Genomic DNA, 22,369 nt, shown 5'->3' on the forward strand with positions numbered 1-22,369 from the left:
CGACTGATATGTATCATGCGGTTGTTAGATAACGTATATAATTTATATATTACGTCATATTCTATATTTGCATTACTATTTGGAATGGTTACAAAATAGGCTATGGATTCTCGATCAGAAGCAATTTCAGTCCAAAGTGTTTACGTTATGAGGAATTTCGATAAGGCAAAACTAATCATTGAGTAAATGGACTATAACCTCCCCTAAAGGTGGAAAATTGGCTACCGGGACAGATCTCGGAAGGGCTGGCTACACGTCCACGCTAAATGATGGAAAACTAAATTCCCACATCCGTTAACGTGTGATGCAGATGTGGATTGAACCATTAAGATACAACTTTTAGCAACAATAATATTTCATTGCAGTAATATAGCAGGTATTCGTTGTTCTACTGTAGTGTCTATGGTGTTTCGAAACCCATCGCCACCTTACAACAGGCCCATATTATTGATTGCGATTCCTCAGCTGCCGACATAAACACTACCTATTAATTAATAGTAGTTGGCCAATCGGATTGCGATGGGGAACCTAAATAAACTTTAGGCGCTTAGGAAGTGATACTGATATTGATCTCAGTCTGACACGAACCCCAAGCCATTGATAATTGGCGATTGAATGTAGCCTAATTGATGCGATGACACACGCTATAGGAAAATATGTCGAGATGAAGAGTTAGTAATAATTATTGAAAATTGTGCCAAGAATCTGGAATGGAGTTGCCATACATTTATATCGAGATACAAATTCAAATCCTCCAGCCACAGTAATCGGGTAAACCATACCTCTATTCTCGAGCTCGTATAGTGATAATTCATGTCTTTCAATCCTTTCACATTCCCCAACGCGTTTCGTTTTCGGCATTTCCGGCACCATCTCTAACTGAGCCAGAGATTTTTCCTCGACATGATCGAAATTTATAGGTGATGTCGTCGCCACCGTTGTAGATGAACGTTCAGATTTATGAACTGCATGGAAGGGCTTCGGGTACACGTTAAAATTCTTTGGCATTGTATGTGAAGATGCATCTCTCGCATTCGTTGATATGTAACATGTTGAAGTTACCAACACCGGTTCGTTCCGAAAAGAAGATTTGGAGCCTTCTTTCCCCGATTGCTTGCGTGGTTCATGATATTTTGAAAGTATACTTGACGCACCACAACTGACTTCACCCAATGCACCGCTGCTGGAATTCGAAAAACTTCCACCTCTCATATTTTCAAATTGCTGGTTAACGATAGCATCGAAGCTTGTGTTGCGTTGAGACTTATCCGGCAAGGTTGGCTCCACGGCTTCTTGGCCACACGCCGATATTTTCGAGATGTCCTCCGCGACTACTTGATTTCCCGAGGCAGGAGCGTTTTCCGTTATTCCGTAACTGGCTGCCGGTACTACCGTTTCCTCGACTGTGGAGACCGGCGTGTTTGAAGACGATGGACGCTCTCCACCTATGATGTCTGAGATGAACAAATTACTAAGACTACGATGTGAGTTTCGCTTTTCCGCAAATCGACTTCCTTCTTCGAATGGCGTACGAGCTAAGGCAACTCTCGAACCGTCTACTACCGAAATGCGCCCGTTTCGAAACCACTTTTCTCTGTCCATGTTTTTATCCTGGCTTATATCAACACATTCAATCAGCCTGTCACGCCTTATCTCGGACTTTACAGGTAACTCATCGGACGGAATTCGAACCACTGGGCGCGCGCAATCATTCGACGAACTTCCGATGAAGGATGTATGTTCATTACCAGCTGTTTGCCTCCCAGAGGAATTACTATGAGAGTCATGTTCCGGAGGCGGAATCGCATATAAAGTTTGACATTGATCCCGACAAAGTACGCGTGGCTCTATGCCCGATACCGAATCTTTACCGCCACATTCGAGAGTACTGTAATCAATTTCATTGGGCTGTGCTAATTCTGCTCCAACATTACCGCAGCTTTCTACTATCAACTTATTGTCGGAAACACGCGGGGACATTCTGTCAGTTGAGGTTTTTGAAAATTCACCCATCTTCACGGTTCGTGAAATAGGTACCTTATTACCGCAATCTGTTGTCAGACGGTTCGCTCTTGTGGAGAGCTGCTTTTGTCCTCCGCTATTTCTTATTTTATCCATTATTCCCAAGCTCTTTCCTCGTTTAGGTGGTGCTGGGGGCTCGACTGTCCCCTGAAAATTGCCACTTTTCGACTGCTGGTCCTTATTTGTCATCGGGGCAGCTACATCATTGACCTCTTGTAAGACACTTACGTTAGGTGGCATTATGTTCGAATCCTTATTGATGCTTCTCGGTGAACCTACGATTCGTCTATCGTCATAATGATGTAACGAATTTGATGAAGACGAAAGAGAGGAAACGGTCGTAAGTGAAGACGATGCTGATTGCTCCCTGTCCCTTGCTGGTACTCTTGCAGATGAACAGAATCCTGCGCCATTCATGTGTAACGCGCGAGAAGGTACATCAATATTACGCGGATATTCGTTCCGTAGTAAAGAGTCGTGCATGGTGAAATCATCGCAACGTTTTGACGATCCGTTTGTTGATTCATTCACGCGAGACTCATTTCTTTCAATGGGTCCATTGTTAGCGGCAGTTCGTTTTTCCGTTTGCATGTGCGACTGCGGTTGTAATATTTGCGACGTGTCCGAAGCATCAGAGTCTTCAGTGTCCATCGGACTGGCTTTGGTATCTGGGGAACCCACTAAATCAGTAACTGTCAAGGTTCTGAGATCATTTACAACAGCATCTGTCGGAACCTCATAACGTCTTTCATTTTCTGGTGAGAAACAAGCATAATTGTCTGCCGGATGTTTCGCCGTCGGAATGCATTTCGCAGTGGGATACGCGTAGCCCGATTTTCTGCAAATACCTGTCCCCACCGATTGAAGTACAGTTCCTTGTCGATTAATATTGGGCCTTGCGCTGGCACTGCTCTTGCTTCTCATAACAACTGTCGAAACGTTACCTCGAGTTGGTTGCAAATGAGAGGCTTGTTTGATATCAGGCGTGCGAGAATCACTGCCTAGTTTTGGAACAACCCATAGTTTTGGCAGAATCGAATCCCTTTCATTTTCGTCCAATTTGCTTTTTCTGAATAAGTCAGCTGCTTTACTGTGCTTTGATTCCAGTAACTCCATTGCCAGGGCCATCATAGACGAAGGTGCCACCTCCGTGTGGCAACAACAGTCCTTGTCGTTAGGATCCATGTGAATGACCTGTCTTCTGTCCAGATACTTCTGTAATTTCGTATTCTTGTTGGCGAGATCCGATAATGATTTGCTTTTTCTTCTCAAACTTGCGTCTGGTAGAACTGCATATGGTATGAAATCTGTCCCGCGACTCAATAGCTTCGACGATTTAACAGATCCAGACAATAAGTCGCTCAAGTCTGGCTGGTGCGATACCGACTCGAGATTATCATGTGATTGCGTAACAATGCAACTCGTTGGAGTTGAAGGCCTGCTCTGGTTGTTATTTCGGCTTTCGCGGGGGTCGGTTTTCGATCTAGCAGAACTGTTATGTTTCTTTTTGGATGACAAAAATGTTCTTGATAACATTGAAATACGACTTCCCAGTGAATGTTTTCGTTTTTTGGGGTAGTGATCCGTATCTGGCCCGCACGAGTCCGATACGGAGGCGATCGCCTGTTTATCACAGGATGCAACGCCATATTTACAATCTGATGTGTCGCGTCGACTGGTAGGCCTCGTAAACTCCGCATTTGCGTTCCTTGTGCCAGCCGAAAGAGGTACAAGAACAAAATCTGAACAAGATGAGTCCAACGATCTATGGGGTTTCAGAGAACGATTCTTCTTTCTGTCAACTTCTCGATGTGCAAAATTAGCAGGGAATGAACGTAATTGAGCAATTGAACTGCTTGGCGAAGAGGAATCGGCTTTTGACGAAGAACATGCTTTCTTCTTTTTCAATCGTGGTATCTCCAATTTTCCTATACCTGTAGACAGAAATCAACAATTAGCTATGCGATTGATTTCAGTAGTAGTTATTTATCGTATCATACCGTAACATGGTAACCCGCGTTCACCCATACAAATCCTATATATTTTACAGTAATTTGTAATTTTGTCATGCACATTTAATATGGAAATCTTGAAACAGGGTGTATAGGAGTAAGGCGGATTTTTCACTGTGAACGTTGTTTTATTCTACATGGCGCTCCTCTCACCCTCGTATTAGGATTGCAAACTCAGCATGTTCACCTAATAGGAAGCTAAAGGCAGTGATTTTTGGTTTAATGAGTGATATAACCCCTGTGAACTGTCACGATGACACATTTACTTAAAAACATATGGATATATAATTTGTAAAATCCATCATCTCACTTCAAGAAGATAAAACTCACCTACTATAACTTTATGACATACTAACTAAACTTGAAGTTATGGAACACTATTCATTAGATAACTATTGGACAATGTGGTTATATTCTCAGGAATATCAATCTAATATATTGCCCTGATACATAACTGGCATGTCAGGAAAATGTTAGACCGTATCCAATTCAATTATCAAAAGACCTACTGGAAATATGAGCCGTTATCCAATATATTTGAATATCTAATCTCAAATAGATTATTGAATATGAAACAGGTGCTGCTTAGCCCCAAAGGGTCAGGCGATAGAAAATCCTACAGCACTAACATGTGTAGTGGAGTGAATTTCACATTCAGGTTCAGAGAAAACCCAACCAAAATCGAATGATGAACCCTGATATCATTATTTCCCTTACCAGTAAAAGCCGTTTTTGCAGAATCCGTTTCACCAAGAGGCATATCTTCTTTTGTGATGGCGTTATTTACATATCACATTATTATATACACAGCTATATTCAGTATATGAATGAGGTAATTTAATTAACCAATATGGTTATCACGGATGACATACATATTGCATAGGGGAAATACATATATAATAAACCACTTAATGGGCCCATCGATATGTTGAAGAGTGCATTAAAAGCAACGCATTTAAATGGAAAGAGAGAAAGTTATGTCGCATTATTGCCGACAATAATTATTATTAAAACTTATGGAATTGGACTATATATTATGTCGGAATTCATCAGTGATATTGTTGTTGATTGTGGTATTTATGGTTTTTTCGACTAGAATGGTAATTTACACCAGACCGATTTTCCTTATTATGATTTCGTATCTTCCGATTGGAGAATGGCCCATTTCTACGTTAATTTAAACACCGCCTAGGGCCTAGGCGGAACAGATCTAAACCTCCAACACCCAGGAAAGGAATCTGGAGTCGACATCGGGGTCGGAACTGATCACGAAACCAATCGATGTTGTAGCTGTGGATTGTAGGCTACCACTAATATCCCTTATGTCTTATATTCATCAATGATATATTTCGCATGTAATCGTAGATCAGTGGTTCTCAAACGGGAGGGGGGCACCGATTACCTCTAATTCATTGTTATTGCTATGCGCATGGTCCTAATTATCATATTTTAGAACTCTCTCATCAATAGTCATAACCTCCCATGCCATCACACTATCCGTTGGGATTGCCAACATTCTCGTTGGATTTTGTGGTAGGACGATAAAGGGGGGCGGGCGAAATTGTTCATTATCATAAAGGGGGCGTGTCCGAAAAAGTTTGAGAATCACTGTCGTGGAGGATTATTTTGAATCGTTAACTGCACATTGCTAATACAATTTTCATCAATTTGATCAAATTTTTCATTCGACACCCATACCCTGTATACTGCTCCTTGTGAAGATGACAGGTTTATAGTTCAAGGATGAAAAGAAACTTGGTAATCGAAAAATCGGTATATGCAGTACACACTACCTAGGTCTCTCTATTTCGGATGTACAACTTACATACAAATCAAGGTTTACTTATATTATGCATGTTAGTGGGCTATGTATATTATACATTGATTATAAAGTTATCAAACGTGATCACAATTGCAGTATAATTATATAAGTGTTATAAATGACAAATAAAATAGATCATCACTGTACTCGACGTGATCCTGAAGATATGTATATTTTAGCATTCGGAATGGTGGAAGAGTATGGTATAGTACCCACGACACTAACTCGATATGAGTTTTGCACCCCTAAAGGCAGCGCAGATACGCAGCACTACGTGGGGATATATTCCTGAACTTCCTGCGGTTGATCACTGAAAGACCGGTGGTGGCTGCAAAGCGTTGACATTCGCAACATATACAATATACATATACAGTTGTCTGATTCACTCACACCAGTCCCTTGGCAGCTGATCTCAAAGACTACACGAACTGAACCTCAATTGCCGCTTATTTATCACAAGTCCCAGCATATAAGTTTTCGAACTGGGTTAGTGAAAAGATCAACCCACTGTGAACAAGATATCGATGACGATATTATAACGCTGATTAAACGGTCATTACTGCATACCGTGCTCTAAATATATGACGTCAGAAGCTGCGATGTTTTCGTCACCTTGATCTTGCTCCACAGCTGTTCTCTTTTCCCTGGTTGTATGGTAAGTATAGCTTAACAATAGCATGAACTTAGTCCTTTGAAATAGAAAGTTGAATAACTTCCCTTGCGACTGACGAGGATGACTGTATCAGATCGCAATTCGGCGCGTATCCACAATATATGGGATTGTATGCCGTGATGACACAAAGTGATGCTGTATTCATATATAGTGTCGCGTGATGTGAAGTCTACCCTTATTTAGCATATTTGCAAAGCGCTATAGATCTTCGATCGCTGTTTGGGGGTAGACTATATGGTAGGGTTACCATACGTCCTCTTCTAAGAGGATTTGTCCTCTTTTTTGACTTTTTTGAAAGTGTCCTCAGAGGACGCCCAAATGTCCTCTTCTTTGAGAGTTTGTCCTCCTTTTTGAAAATTTCGGTTAAATGTATGAGAAATTAAACTGAGATATAGCAAAGCAGTACTCAAGTAATGGTTCGACGGGTCTTTCGGTAGTTGAGCGAGAACGATAACTTTTTTTAGTCAACACCACAAAATTAAGGGTAAGAGTGGATAATTAGGTAGTCCAATCAAATTGATGACCTTTAATCAACACAGTAGAATTAGTAAAAAAAATTCAGATTCACCAGTTATCCCAGACGGAACTACAGCTTTCAGGATTGTGAAGAGTCCTCCTTTTCGGACCTCTAATTATGGTAACCATACTATATGAAATTACTTTCAGATTCAGTCCTAACAACCCAGAGTTTGATTATCTCACGTGGTTTTGCTTCTTTCTCTGGTTCATAGAGGCCTATAGTGCATTAGCAAGCCACCATTCATCAATCAACGCATTTCCCTTGGGAATGCATGGTTTTAATCCTATGCCAAAGGTTTTATAACTAGGGGAAGGGGTGGGGAGGAGGTACTCTCGAAACCGCATATCAGGTGTGATCGAACAATACTTTCTGAATTGGAGCAAACATAAATTACATTTACAATACACATTCATAATTTTAATATCATTTTCACGGCTGTTAAAATTATGGCATAGGCGAGGCATTGTTCTCTGAATAGTTTCTGGTGATGTAGTTGCGGTTTTAGTTATGTTATTTTAGATTTAAACCGATGAAGGAGATACTCAAAGAAGCGAACGGGAAGAGCAAGACAGAGCGTCTAAAAGTAAGGGATGGCTAACTAAAGATCAACATCGAACAATTGAAACCGAGCACTTGGCCGAGGTGGATGCCAGATTAAGAGGCCGTAACTGGTCGTTCTTCTCCTGTAGCAATGCGGCTAGTGGTTGGAATTGAACCAAATTTGGTGTGCAGGCTTAAATTAGGTAACTCAACAATTGTATCAAGTAGCCAGTACGATTTCAGAATAAGTCATTTTTGATCACCCCTATTGTAGCCTACAGTGTACACTGTGTGTTCCTTGAGCAGAAGAGAATATATAATCTGACGATTAGCGAGAGAGAGAGAGAGAGAGAGAGAGAGAGAGAGCGAGAGAGAGAGGGAGTCTTTATTTTCATCCAACCAAAATACATAACAACAGACGGCAATGATGGTGGTACAAAAAGTATGCATGCACAGTATTAGGTATTAGATAGGAATGATCGATACGACCTCGAGGCTTAACTAGTCTGATCCCACCCGCATCGAACAAGTGCACTTTTGATCCATACAGTCTGGCTGTAAAAAATGTTAGTTAAAAAAAAAGAAAAGGAAAAGAAAAAGTAAACGATGGTAGCAAATGATCAACGATTACGTTACGTCAATTTTCCATGCCAGGTCCGAATCTGAGAATCATTGCTATTAGAAATTTTTTCGATTAAAAAATGCCCAATAGCGCAACGATTGATTCGTGTCTATGCAGAGGTGGTCAAAGTAGTCAAGAATGCTACTCAAGTAGAAGTAGAAGTAGCGACGAAAAAATCTACTCAAGTACGAGTAGAAGTACTTCTTACATAAGCAACCTAAAACTACTTGAAGTAGAAGTGGAATTGGCTGACTTCAAATCTACTCAAGTAAGTAAGTAGTTGTTGTAGTAAAAACGATCATAATTCGTTCGCATGGACTGTCAAAAGCTGCAAATGGAGCTATGCGGAAGGCGTAGAGAGCTGGATTCATATTGATCAGGGGCGGGCAACTTCTCCAGTCGGCGGGCCGGATATAGGAAAATTAAATACTTGACGGGCCGGATTGCTGAATCGACACATTATTCGCCCATTCATCCACATATACAAGGAATAAATCGTATTTAATGAATGTATTTTAACGACAGCAATGTAACTTCAAAGCCATTTCTCGCCAATAATGACGAAGACAATGTGGATTTGAGTACAGCATTGTCATACAGGCACCACTATGTTTGCTTCTCTCTGATCGATCAACACGGTGCAATCCCTAATTAAGATTTCAAGGTGTTCGATAAGCCCGGTACTACGAATTCACCAATATATCTCTTCATTAGGGTTTAGTACAGATATGGCCAACCTTTTTGCCATTCACGGACGCATTTCGACTATTCATGTAGCCTACGGCCGCATTCCAGGGCATAGTCGTAATGAACTATCTGGACGCCAAATACACATGTTATAGTGTCCATGTCCTTTTCCGGTGAACTCCGGACTTATCCATTTAATCACATAGGCTTATACTATACGCACCGACTTCGCGAGTGGTCACTGGTGATTGGTCATGGTTATGTTATGGGCCGTACATAATCGCGCGAAGCGCGAAAATATTTTCCGATTCACCTATGAATTTCGTCACAGATAATAGTATTTGTCATATTATTTCTCATCCGATGCCATCAGATTAAACTGTAGATTTGATGGAGGGTGTGTTTTTCGAAAATTTAGGACAAGATATCAATGATGATGCATCTTTGGGTGGGCCAAATATGATTATTCACTTGGTTACATGCTATTATTTCTTGACCTACCATCAAGATTGTCCGTACAGTGAGGAGTACAAGACTCCAAGTTGGTACTTCTATATGAGGCGCATCATTTTCCTCTGCTGTTCACGTCTGTACTGTGGGGCTATAATTGCAAAGGGCGCCACTATATTAAAATCGATAAACGAAGGCTTATTGAATCGCGCGCAGCGCGAAGAAAATTTCAAGATTGATTGGGATCTCTTAAAAAATCGAGACTCAATTTGTAAATTCAAATTGCATGTCGACGGCCGCCCGCACATACGGTACTAATTGAATTACTTGTCCACAAATTTCCCTTCTACGGCCGCCGGTTGGCCACCCTGGTTTAGTAGGTGACGAGATATAGCGTGGTTGTTCAACTGTATGGCCTATTTTATCTCGATATTGAATTCATGCGGCCCGCGGCCTCTACAAAATTTGAAAGTGGCCCGCGACCCGTTTCGAGTTGGCGACCCCTGGCATAAGCGATGTCTTACAAAAGCCTAGAAGGGTGCCGTGCTACAAGTCGACGGTTACGGGATCAAAAATATGAAATATCGGCCTAGTGTAAATGACCATTGTAATTGACAAACACCATCATTACCACTAATGACATTAGGGTTGAGTACATTGTAAATGCCGATAATGCAAGTCTTCTCGCTTCGACTAAATTACGAGTAAGCACCACCCTCGCTCACTGCGTAGTGCGCATACATGTGTATAATAATATACAGGCACTAAAATTTGACGTTTACGCAAGTAGCAAGGAGTCTCTGAATACTGGAGCCGCGGGCCACATTATCATGTAAGACAGAAAACTGTCCGCGGGCCGGACAAAATCTCTTCGCGGGCCGGATCCGGCCCGCGGGCCGTATGTTGCCCACCCCTGATATTGATGCATCCCAGGAGGTGTCAATTTTTGACAGAAAAAACAATCGTCCATATCATGGGATGCAAACGATAGTATTGATATGGAAATGCTATATTACTCGTTTGTTTACTCGAACACCCCGTTTTAGAGAATATCATGGCATGGCGCCCTCCCCCATATTATAAGGCCCCTAGTTCAGTCGAAGAGCAATACGGAGAAGTTGTGCCGGATACGGCTTTAACACCTTGCGCGATTAGTATACGCTAATTAAAAATATGGCAGATCATAAAAATATGATATAGTGTATAGCTTTATTTTCGGAAAATATTAGCATTCTCCAGACAAAAGAACTGAAACTATAATTAGACCTCAGCGTATAATACTCTTAATTGCAAGAAAAACATAAATACTACTTCTAAAAAGCGGAAAATATCTTTCATGTCTTTTTTCCAGACAATTTCAACGGTGGTCTGCTAAAACAGGTCTAACGTTAAAAAAAGTCAAGGTCCACTTTCCAGACTAGGACACGTCATGGGCTGCTATGTATAATAGGTAATGGCTAGATTGCGAAACGGTAGTTTCAAACGTTATGAGGGCCATACCTACTGTGATGAAATATTTGATATAGGCTACAATGTGGTGTGAACGCAACCACGCAACCCGTTATCTAAATTATATTCAGCGATACTTTTGTCAAAACATATATGTCACTCCATATCTACTGTGCGCGAAGCGCAACGAAAATTTTGAGTAATTCATGACTTTTATGAAATTTAAATGTTGGTACTACGTGAAAATAGCCCCGAAATTCCTAAGGCTATCTTTCTTATTGGGGGATTAAATTACTTGTACTTGACAAACTGAAAATAGCGAAAAGTAAGTAAGTAGTTCACAAAATATTATGAAGTAGAAGTAGAAGTAGCGAAAAAGATTTCTACTTGAGTAAGTACCAGAAGTAGAGGGAAAATACTTGAGTACTTCAAAAAAGTAGAAGTACTTCGTTACTGACCACTTCTGGGCAGAACACAAGTTCGATCTGTAGAAAGTATGCAATAATAGGGTCCAATCGCCGCCTTTCATCTGCATCGTCGTTGTAAGTAAGCTAAAACATGGGCGTTGTTGGTATTCGTAAAGACATACCCTCCTAAAATATAAGCATTACGAAAGAGAAAGGGGTATTTATATACTGATGTTGAACATCTTTGGTTCAGGGTGCACGAGGTTATTGCACGAGGTAAATTGCATTACGTCATTCGTCACGCGTCTTCGCTTGCTTTGATTTTCCCTTAGGCATGATGCGGATATCGTGAAATGACTTACTCTGTGTCAGCTGGAAAATACGCGGCAGTATTTGTATGCCGCGCAAAAGCCATCCAGCGAAGCATTTACTACGAACCGTCGAGACTAGTTGGGTACGTGCCAGTGTAAGGACAGGGATCGCAGTGGAAATAGATGATAATTAGATTGATTTCAGGTAATGCCTTTACACATCATGTGAACAAATGGTTTGTAAATGCGTTTGTATGCTAGGTGTAAGCAATTCTAAGATGCCCCACTTTCAGCCTTTCAGTTGTAATTGTAAATTGCCAGCAGTAAGGGCTATGTATGACAGGGGCTATATAGAGCAGCTTTAAAATTGTCAAGTGAATTAGTCCGGTATACTAATTGTATTGATTTGGGCCCAGTGCAGTTTGTGTATGCTACGCAATAATGACTGGTATGACTATGCTAAGCAATAATGACTGGTATGACAACTTCGCACAGTTGAATCGTACAAGTGATATGAAGGATTCATATGGCTTGTACTGCTGATAACATGGCAACTTCAAGCCTACACGTGTCATTGCATAATTGTATACTTCCAATTTCCATACATCGCGGCTCGTTAGTTAGTGATTCCCAACGATCAAGCTCATTTGCACTGTGTGCATTTGTGCAGTCGTGTTATGCGCAATCTTGGTGATCTTTAGCCAAGCGCGCCTATTGCATTGATCAATGTTTCATCGCATCCGGCGTACGTGCAGTAATACGCTCACAAAACTGGGAAATAAGTTGCGTGACTAAATAAACAAACTGCAGTTGATGTCCCGTTGAATGTAGTCATCGTATACGTATTTCTAGTCGATGCTTCATACTATTGCCCTTTTGTACTTTTGTTGCCTGCTCTGAAAACCACACTTGTACGTCATTGCTGGGTTCATTGTGGTTTGAGACGAAATCGAGTGCTTGGTTAATTCGATTCAGCTTCGAGTATTGCGTTTCGAGTCGGGTGTTCGAGCACCACGAATGATGACTTCATAGCCATAGCAATGACCTTGAAAGTAAGCTCCAATACGTATCTTTATTGGGCCCCAAGGAAATCATGCCAGTTTCACGACATCCAAAATAGTTTCGTTTATCTGGACCATTACTATTTCGTAGCGCTTTGTGACCAGACCATTGTAATAAGAGTAGATCAGTACTTGATAGATATGTCTCTCCATGAATATTCATGATAGCAGTGTGTAAATCAGTATCGAAGCTGAGATACGGTCAGCCAAGGCCATGAGGATCTAACCGTGGGAATAAAGTATGGTCAGTATTGAAATTATATTTTTCGTTAAAAAAAACGCGTATAACTTTGTTACTCGAAAAGCTCGACTTGCTACTTAACTCGAATTAGTTCAGTTGATAATATCCTCGGATTTGTCTTATCCATTCTTTATTCCCAGCTCTACCTGCATGGTAGTGATTATACGGCGTAGCTTTTATCTGCCTAGGATCCTGAAAGTTTCTTCAACAGTTATACTAATCGGAAAACCAAGATTCCTGAAATCTTTGAACTCCTTTATGGCATTGCAGTTACGTTGCAACGTTATGAACAGAAATACATCAGAATCCCAACCCTAAATCTGAGGGGGAGCAAGGCTAAATAATGTTAACTGTCTCGCCCCTGACCAGTGACCAGTAAAGTAATTGACACACCGAAAAACTCTCTTTAGGAGGGGGGAGAGTGTCAGAAAGGCCATACCTATTACTTAGTTACTCTTAAAGTTAGCATCGTTTTAACCAATATCATATTACCTACAATATTATTATATCCGATGGAAATTACTCTATGTGCTTCGCAAATGAATTATGACCATGCTAATCTTGTTAGCTAATCCCGTAGCACTTGCTGTCATTATATCGCCAACCATTTAGTGGGCATGATCAACATTTGCAGGGTTCACAAAACCCAGCCACGCTCTTTCAAGGGTAAGGCGTCAAGAGTGTTGTAAGTACTCCAACTACGTTCACGTTTGTATGACACTGATTGCTCTGCATGCCGACATTGCCATGCTCCCCAATCGTGATTACAGTTACTAACCAAGGGCGGGTCTGCGTAAAAGCATTGAGCGTCTTTGCGGCGAAGTCGATAAATTGCAATATGCCGTCGCCTCGTTTGGTTGCGGACAACACACCCCGTCGATTTGGCCTACATTATAGTGGTCTTTGTGAACTGTACGAAGTGTCCGAAACATTGGAACACTTCGTATTTACATGCAAGCTTCTTAGATTATCATTAATTCTTCGCCGGCGGGCCAGGCAATTGAGCCGAAAATGAATGCACGTCGAAGGACTATGCTTTATGTACTGTGTAAGTTACAATATAGCTCGCGGACTGTTGTAGTTAGCTGCCACACACTGATAGCTTTGTAGACAGGATACGAGCCGGCTCTCAGATGTTTCGCCTCTTCTTCAAACTACACACTAGTAGAATCTTTTTAAATAATAGGCTTGAATTAACAGTCCTAGTTCACAACAAAAATGCGTTTTTGTTAAAGGGAAACTTATGAAAATATTTTACGAGTGACCGGACTGTAAATTATTTGTTGCACAGTATAAACTATAATAATCTAAACTAAAGATGGAAGAAAGAACCACTACCACAACTACTACTTCCACAACGACAACTTCACAAGTAGCAATTGGCGTGAACGTTGGATTCTTAACGACTCCTTTAGGGATTCTTATCATCGTGGAATTCGTTCTAACGTTGCTCGCATGGACCTTGCTGGTTAGCGTGTGGTGGTACCCTTCTTACTCAGCACTTGGCTTTGCTGCGTTCGGATTCATCTTCAGCTGGTTGATTACATTGTGAGTACAGCCATTCACGATCAGGAATATTCCAAAGTTCAGGCTAGTTATATCCGTCTAATGTAGGAGTCGTCAACACCTGACACGCGTGCCTCTTGTGGTACGCGAGTTGATTTTTTTCCTGACGCGCGGAACTATTTTGAGCGTGCCGCGAGCGTACGATGGTCACAATCACCCTTTCAAATAAGCCCCACTTTTTCGAAGAAATGAAGCATACTTTAATAACTAATATCAGGACTCCCGTGACGCCCACAAGTCTTACCTTTTATCTGCTAGGCTTTGTTTGCTGTGGCTGATATCCATTGTTTGAGAGAATTGGTTTTAAAACCACGACTGAACGTGGTCTGTGGTTACCAATAAACAGTGTGTTTATATTTCCCTGATTTCATCGATTTCTCTTCGGCTTCTTGACATTTAATCACAAGGTCGAAATCAAGGCGGTTAAGCTTACCTATGGGTTTCAGCTTTTAGATATGCGGTTGGTATGATTCCTCGCTCAATTGATTCGAAAATTGTGGCAAAATTCAAAATGTTGTTCACGATATGTTCTCAGGAGGCGCTAAATTGCCGACTTATTTCACCCTTGTCAGAGCATGAAAACGCAACAGTAATTCGCATGATTTATTCGCCGCCATTGGCGTTGATAATACGCTGGAATTTCGCTACGTAAACCAAAAGGTGGTCAAAGTAGTCAAGACTCAAGAACATTACTTAAGTAGAAGAAGTACCCACACAGAATTCTACTCAAGTACAAGCGGGAGTGGTGTTTTACGAAGCAGCCCAAAACTACTTCAAGCAGAGCTGTATGGATTTGTGTTGCTTTACATCCCATGCCGTAGATATATCTTTTCAACAGTTCAGTATTCGATCGCATCATGTCATACAAATGATACCTCTTCCACAGAACAGTAGTTCTATATACCTTTGTTTCACCTAAGAACGCCTTTCAGAAATTGGATGGCATTGCGCCCTCCTTTATTATAAGGCTCGTAACCCTTATTACTTCTATTTTATGTAACCTACTCTTGAAAATCGTTACTTGTGATTGAGTGGTGAACACTGGCGAAATTAACATATACTTGAGTATCGTCAACAATTTTGACCGAGCCTGGTCCAATCATTGCACATTGATAATTTCACAGGGGATTCTTCGTAGTTTTTGTATTCGGTCTCCATGCAAGCACGTTCGCGAATCTGCCCTGGGGAACTATTCAAATATTCTGTAATCTGATATTTGCATTGCTGTGCTTTATTTCTGCGTGTTGCGTTGCCGCATGGGCGAAGCATGGCAGGTAAAGTAATACTCACACTGTATATCCATTTCCTATAATAGTAAACGTCCCACCCCGATATGTATGTACTAATTGTACTTGTGCTTTAGTGCTTACTTCATACTGTGTGGTTTCGCAACGTCCCGATCACTAGCCGATATGCTATTGTCATTATAGATAACTATTCCACGGATAGACGCGAAACAGATGATAGGCCTATATGGTTTCAGTGACCTGATCACATTATAATATTAATTTTCGGGATAAGTGTGACAGCGGCTGTACGTTCATTTTGAACAGGTTTGAATAAATTTTGCGCTCGTATCGTCAGCAATGTAGTGTACGAATATAAATGCCACTGTGATTGTGGTTACGTGGAAGAACGTCGAACCGTTTGCAGAAACGCATAAACCATGCATGACCCTATATTTATCAGAAAACGTGCATCACGCTCGGTGAAAAGCTCACCCTTAACTCATCCGCTCAAGCTTGAGGCTGAACGTTCAGAGGCCATAAAATCTGCCATTGGCAAACATGTGTTGGATAATCCCGCTTTTGCCGAAAACTATCGAGGCGACAGATTTCGCGTCATCTGGAGCCCTGGAGGGGCCCTCACACTTTCATCTGTCAGCCCAAGTTATGTCTACAAAAGGAGTTTGTGTACCACCTTAAAATAGTACATTGAACGCTCTCATATTTGAGATTGCATTTCATGCTGGTGACGTCATATTTTATGATACGATTGCTGATATGCAATGTTCTTCCAAATTCTCTACTAATTGCTGACGATTACCGCTGACTCAATTGGATCGTCAGCTAAAACATTACCATATCAGGTTACAAAGCAACCAGAAATTGCAAGCCAAATCTGATTGCCCACCGTAAAGTCCCATGTTTCGCATCTATTCATAGGTTAGTTACCTATCGTGATATTCAACTATGGTCCAGGAGGGGCCTACGATATTCAATATCAATATTGAATATCGTAGGCCCCGGTCCAGGTTTATTCCACTTAGTACAAATAGTACATACCATTGCTATTTGTGGCGGCTAACCCCATTGTACAGGATTAGCAGACCTATTCTTGATATTAGAACAATGCTATACTGTCTCATTTCAAGTAATGCATACAAACAGTATGTATAGTTCATTCCATTATGTAGGGTTACCATACGTCCTCCTTTAGGAGGATTTGTCCCCCTTTTTCGGGTTTTTGAAAATGTCCTCCTTTTGAGATTTTGTCCTCTTTTTTAGGAATTTTGGTCAAATTTGTAGCAAAATTCGACTGAGATGCCGTAAATCAGCACCGTAGCACTGTGGTTTCTTTTTTTTTAGTCCGACTTTTTTTAACCGACTACGAAGTGGTAGAAAATTTTCACTTTTTCAGGATTTTTCACCGGTATTCTGTGGTTGAAAATTTTGAAAGAGTGTCCTCTTTTCCCGATTCCAAAATATGGTAACCCTACATTATGTAAATTGAAGACTTGCCATACTGGCATAGCAACAAGACAGAGATAATTGTACGTACATCCAACATTCCCATACCCACTTTCGGGCTAACAATGTGTTGTTTGTTTTAACCCAATTCAGGCCTTTGAAAGTCAATTGCGATCCTACTACTATCGGTTCTCTCAAATGTGCAGTGTGCGCTGGACACATCATGTGAAACCAGTAAAATATCATGCCCCATTAATAAGTGCAGTTTCTAGTTGGGTGAAGAAGCCACTTCAACTACCTGTGGAATGTTACAATCGATGAGATATTACTTGAATTGTACACATTTTGTTTTCTAGTAAGTTGCAAGCAAGCTGTGCGTTCGGATTCATCGCGACTGTCTTCTACGCGATTAGCGTTCTTTTGTCTTTCCGAAAAGCGTATGGACGATTTCCTTGGCAGAATGTTGCCAACCAGTCTGCCAACACATGAACGAAACATGGTTAATTTCGAGGTAGCGTCTAGAACTCTAGATCATGGATTTGAGGTTCATTGTTGAAAGCCTCTAACTGACTTTATCGTACCAAAATAAGCTATCGGACAGCACGTACGCTTTTTCTACTGGATTAACGCGGCATTCTTGGTTTGCTACCTAAATAAAGCTACTGAATACTACTGACTATGCGGAATATCACGTTCATAATGATCTTGTTATATAAAAACTCGACTGCGATATGTACGCATTTGATTGAGCCTGTGTTCGTCAACCGATCCGACCGTATTGAGCTATTTTAGAGAAGCAGGAAATAGGTTATATTGCCGCGGATTGTGTTAGTGGCGGTAGCAGGATGTTAACTCGAGTCGAGCGTGGTAATTAGTATTGTATGAATGTTATTGGGAATTTCCCAGTCAACCCGAAATTTCCTGGATGGTATCTCTGATATGGTACATAAAATGTTCAGAGTTGGAGCACCGAGGAAAGGTAACGCACATTGACTTGATTACTTGCATAGCGTAGATAAGATCACGGATCTCATATTTCAAGGGGTCCATGAAAAGGAAATAAAAATCTTAGGGTCGAGTAATGAAATTTGGATTTGCGGCGAATCTATGGATTGATCAACCCTGCGATTAGCTAGTAGATGATATCCAGTGATTAGGACAGTGGTTCTCAACCTTATTGACCTCGCGGTAACCCTTTGAAAACGAAAAATAGTTCGTGGCACACTTGCACAGTGGTTCTCAACTTTTATCATATGTTTATCGTTCCTTCTTGATTACAACAAGTAGGGCGTATTCAGACGGAAGTAATGAGGGTCACTTTGATTTAATGACGATTTACGACGTCACGGAAACTTCAGGCTGCGCTTATAGTTACACATTCACAAGATTCGCATGACAATACACTCTTTCCACTACCGCATTGTCGATGTAATTAGCCATCGTATCGAAGAGGCCAAGCACGATCGCCACTATCAAATACAAAGACGTAGTGGCGCATACATAGCCTAGCCTATATCGATGCCGAACGCATTTCTACTCAGATCGTGTAGCACGCGTTAGGATATAGCCATACCGCAAAAGTTCTACGGACAGCCACCCGCAGTTCAATTATAGTTCCAACAAATCGGGATAACAACCTCAGCGGCGGGAAATTTCTTAACTGATATAATTTGATCCACTTTACTCCTAAATTATCAAATCCGTCGCCTGTAACATAACGTTGCCCTCCAAGCCTGCATTTTAACGGCAGTGCCGGCACGTTACCTAACGATCGCAATGTGGATGGTTAATGGCTGTGTTTGTAATTTGAATTTGTAAACGTGAACATCACTTCCAAAGGAATTCATTTCTCGCTGGTTATTAGGAAAAACATGAGGATTTGAAAACTGCATTGTCAACAAGCGACACCATGTCTGCTCTTCTGATAAACGTATTGTGAAAAACTGAAAACAGTCTTCATCGCACGCAATATGTCGGGTAAAGCGAATTGGCGGGGTGTATTGGTTGTGGGCATAACATCGATTTTGATCTGTCAAACGTGCAAACTTCACATCGAGCCCGACTTAGATATTATTGATCGTTTGCTGAAGACTAGAATTATTTTGCACATAATTTCAAAATTTCGAAGAAATCTAACGCGGCACCCTTGTGTTTCGTAAATAGCACACTAGTGTTTCGCGGCACACCGGTTGAGAACCACTGGATCAGGAAGTAGATGATCCTTCTCCACAACAGCAGGCTTTTTGTTAGTAATCGGCATACTTTGGAATCCGTGAATGACAGCCGTAACTTATGGAATTAGCTCAATGACACGGCTCGTGCATTTTGTTACATCATGCAGCCACTGCGCGCGACCCATACTGCTGTAACAGTGTGGCTGTGTCGTGCCTGTAGCAGTAGGTAGCTGGCTGGCGACTGACTGTCTTAAGGTTGGCGACTTCTTAACTCACAGTTTCACTCGGTACGGACGTATTGCAGCAGAAATACGTACGTCAGGTAGCGTAGTAAATGAGTCTGAGGGCGTGCGAGAGAGGTCGGCGCATATAGACGAGCGATACGAGAAAAAAAGGTATAGACTTGCGCAGTGCGCGGCAAGATAGCGAGACAGGACGCATGTGGGTCACATGGTAATCGCAGTACTACAGCAAAGCATGTAGTTCCCTCAACAGATACCTGACGTTATTTAGGGACGTTACGTTAAGGACCAGCGGTCTGCTACACGGTCCCCCCTTGAGAGGGAGCGGAACTAGGTGACGTGGAAGAGTCACAGTACTGAATTATTATCGTCGGTATCTGCTACGAAGGGAGCCACATGCGAGGATATAAAGCAAATGAAAAAAATACAAAAACATGCAGTTGCGAATGGTTGATAGATGTACCGAGTGAGTTTTATGTTATTTATTACAACACACACTATTAGCCTAAAAGAAAAATACACTAAAGCAACGAACAACAAAAGAAAATGAGCATAACAAGTAAATCACCCACGCAGGGGTGGCAATGCGATGTACAATTCGATCGCGCCGCGCGTGGGGGCAAGGTTCTTGAAAAAAAAATTCACCACATTGCGTGGGATCGATGAGTCAATATATACAAGACCCTCGACGGTACGTGCTGGGATGCTGGAGTGGGCTAGATCGAGGGTTGGTGACGCTACCAAGCCACGGCGTGTGGCGTCATATTTGCGTGCGTGTAGACGTGGACGTTGGATGATCGATGAGCAAGGTTGAAATTGAATGACGGGCCACGGTGTCGAAACCGTGGTGGTTCGCGCCAGCTGTGTTGCTCCGTTGCCGTATGTATGAGCGGTTGCGAGTCGTGGGCGAACGTGGAGTCGTATCTGGTTGAAGTCGTGCGTTTGAGACATGGCCGTGAACTGTGCGTCGTTCGGCTGTCGTTCGCGAATCAATATAGAGGTTGTGTCCGTCCGTCACGTGTTTGAGTGGTAGCCAGAATTGACCGATCGCAGTTCAATGTCCGGGTGGCCCAAGCATCCGAAGTCATCTTCAATTGAGCGGCGTACCGTCGTCCGGGTCGGGAATTGCGCGGGTAGGCTGAAAACAAGCTAGGCGCCAGCATAATGTGATAAAAAACGGTATAACGATTACTAAGCCTAGACGAAGCACAGAACACACGGTAAATAAAACAATGCGATTACTATAGCCAATAACCACAATCCAGGCGGGGGTATGTAATAAACGGGAGTGAGGGCAGTGCCCAGCGTAGGACAGGATGCTGTGGCCCGCTGGTTCGCCTATGATTCGGCTCGATCGCCGGAGATGAGCGATGTATGAAAATTGTGAATGTTGCGAGTGATATGTGTCGTCGCGTGCGCGGTTTGTGTCGCGTGAGGAGGACAAATCTCGTCACGTGAGTTAAACAGGGTGTTACGCGTTGAATTAAACATGAAGATGACCCTAATGACGATTCGAATTAGCGCGTGTAATCGTAACTGTGGTAGCCATGCTATAATGCAGCATGTATTTTTGAAGGTATAGTGCTATGCCGACCGGTATCGTGAAGAAGCGGCCACTGCATGTATAATGCGTATACGCAGTGTTGTCAGTGGTAGAGGAACCAATCCATCACACCTGTTCGCGAAATGGGGGTGCAAAGGTGAACATTCTTATCTGACGATAAATGAACATTATATTAACCGGTACACGATACATAGTCAAAGATTCAGATGTGAGTCTAACTGTACCAAATCCGTCTCCAGACTTCATGCGACCCCGATCGCTCGACCACGGAAGGCGCATTTCCACGCGGGTTTCATCGTATCCGCCAGCAGACACTCCGAAACCGCGCAATGGCTACGCATCCGCTGGCAGCAGCGAAAAGGAAATATGAAAAATTCCTACGACTGCCTTTGAGGCAGCGGGCTGCTAGATCGGGGTCACACGTGTGCACATAAATCTGAAGACGTCCTCGGAGCCAGGGTGTTCACTCTTACTAACAATGAACATATGCCGAGTGTCCCGGAGCACTAGATCAGTGGTTCTCAACCTTTTTTGACACGCGCCCCCCTTGGAGATGGTCAAAAGATTCGCGCCCCCCCTGAACCCCCTTTCATTTATCGTCATGTCAAAAAGAGCACATCATCTAATACAGAGGTGGGCAACGTTTTTGATAATCATGGCCGCATTTCGATTGCTTATGTAGCGAAAGGCTGCATTCCAGGGCATAGCCGCAATGAATGATCTGGACGCAAAATTCCTATGGTAAACTGTCCATATCCATTCCGGTGAACTCCAGACTATTGTACTTTTCACAACGGCCTATTGTGCGCACCAAAATAGCGAGTGGCAATGTTATGAATAGTTGCCGGGAGGTGCGTATTGTCGCGCGAAGCGCGAAAAATTTTCAGGGCCGCGAACGAATTGTTATTTCTTGACAATTCTCATTCCGGCTCGGATTAAGAAGGGCGCTACTGCATTAAAATCGAAAAATGAATTCTTGTTGAATTGTGCAGAGGGCGAAGAAAATTTCAAGATTAATTAAAATCTCTCGCAAATGCGGGAGTGAATTCGTAATTGCAATTTCCATGTCTACGGCCGCCAACACATACTAATTGAATTAAGCGTCGACGGCCGCTCAAATTCCCTTCTACGGCCGCAGGCTGCCCACCCCTGATCTAATAGTATACATAAGGTATATCTTACACCAATTTTGAATCTGCATTCCAGTTGTTGAGTCTTTTACATTGCTGAAAATTTTCTTAAAACTTGTTTGAAAATAACAAAAAAACATAGAACAAGACATCCATTAATTAATTTCAAGGTAGGTCACCCTGAGA

The 22,369-nt window shown here is 42.0% G+C and overlaps 2 protein-coding genes and 1 long non-coding RNA gene across 3 annotated transcripts in view; 1 reads left to right on the top strand and 2 right to left on the bottom strand.

Moving 5' to 3' along the window:
* The window catches only part of LOC145459423 (uncharacterized), a 32,757-nt gene extending 27,863 nt beyond the window's left edge, over nt 1-4,894 (bottom strand). Inside the window, exons 1-2 of the mRNA XM_080338060.1 lie at nt 4,752-4,894; nt 783-3,956 (exon numbers count right to left, since the gene is read on the bottom strand). Coding sequence (XP_080194186.1) covers nt 783-3,956; nt 4,752-4,794 — 3,217 coding nt within the window. The 5' untranslated portion in view covers nt 4,795-4,894. The remainder of the gene's footprint in view (nt 1-782; nt 3,957-4,751) is intronic.
* Nucleotides 4,895-14,038: 9,144 nt separating this feature from the next.
* On the top strand, nt 14,039-17,805 carry LOC145458697 (plasmolipin-like). The gene is made up of 3 exons (XM_080337156.1): nt 14,039-14,365; nt 15,508-15,657; nt 17,430-17,805. The coding sequence occupies exons 1-3, from the start codon at nt 14,136-14,138 to the stop codon at nt 17,560-17,562; spliced, it is 513 nt and encodes a 170-aa protein (XP_080193282.1). The 5' UTR covers nt 14,039-14,135; the 3' UTR covers nt 17,563-17,805.
* LOC145458700 (uncharacterized) overlaps nt 16,550-22,369 on the bottom strand; it is a 33,966-nt gene continuing 28,146 nt past the window's right edge. Inside the window, exon 2 of the long non-coding RNA XR_013921178.1 lies at nt 16,550-17,663. This is a non-coding gene — a long non-coding RNA (uncharacterized LOC145458700). The remainder of the gene's footprint in view (nt 17,664-22,369) is intronic.

Source organism: Botryllus schlosseri, chromosome 16 (assembly GCF_051294905.1).
Source record: "Botryllus schlosseri isolate E-star chromosome 16, Bs_hap1, whole genome shotgun sequence".
NCBI lineage: Eukaryota > Metazoa > Chordata > Ascidiacea > Stolidobranchia > Styelidae > Botryllus > Botryllus schlosseri.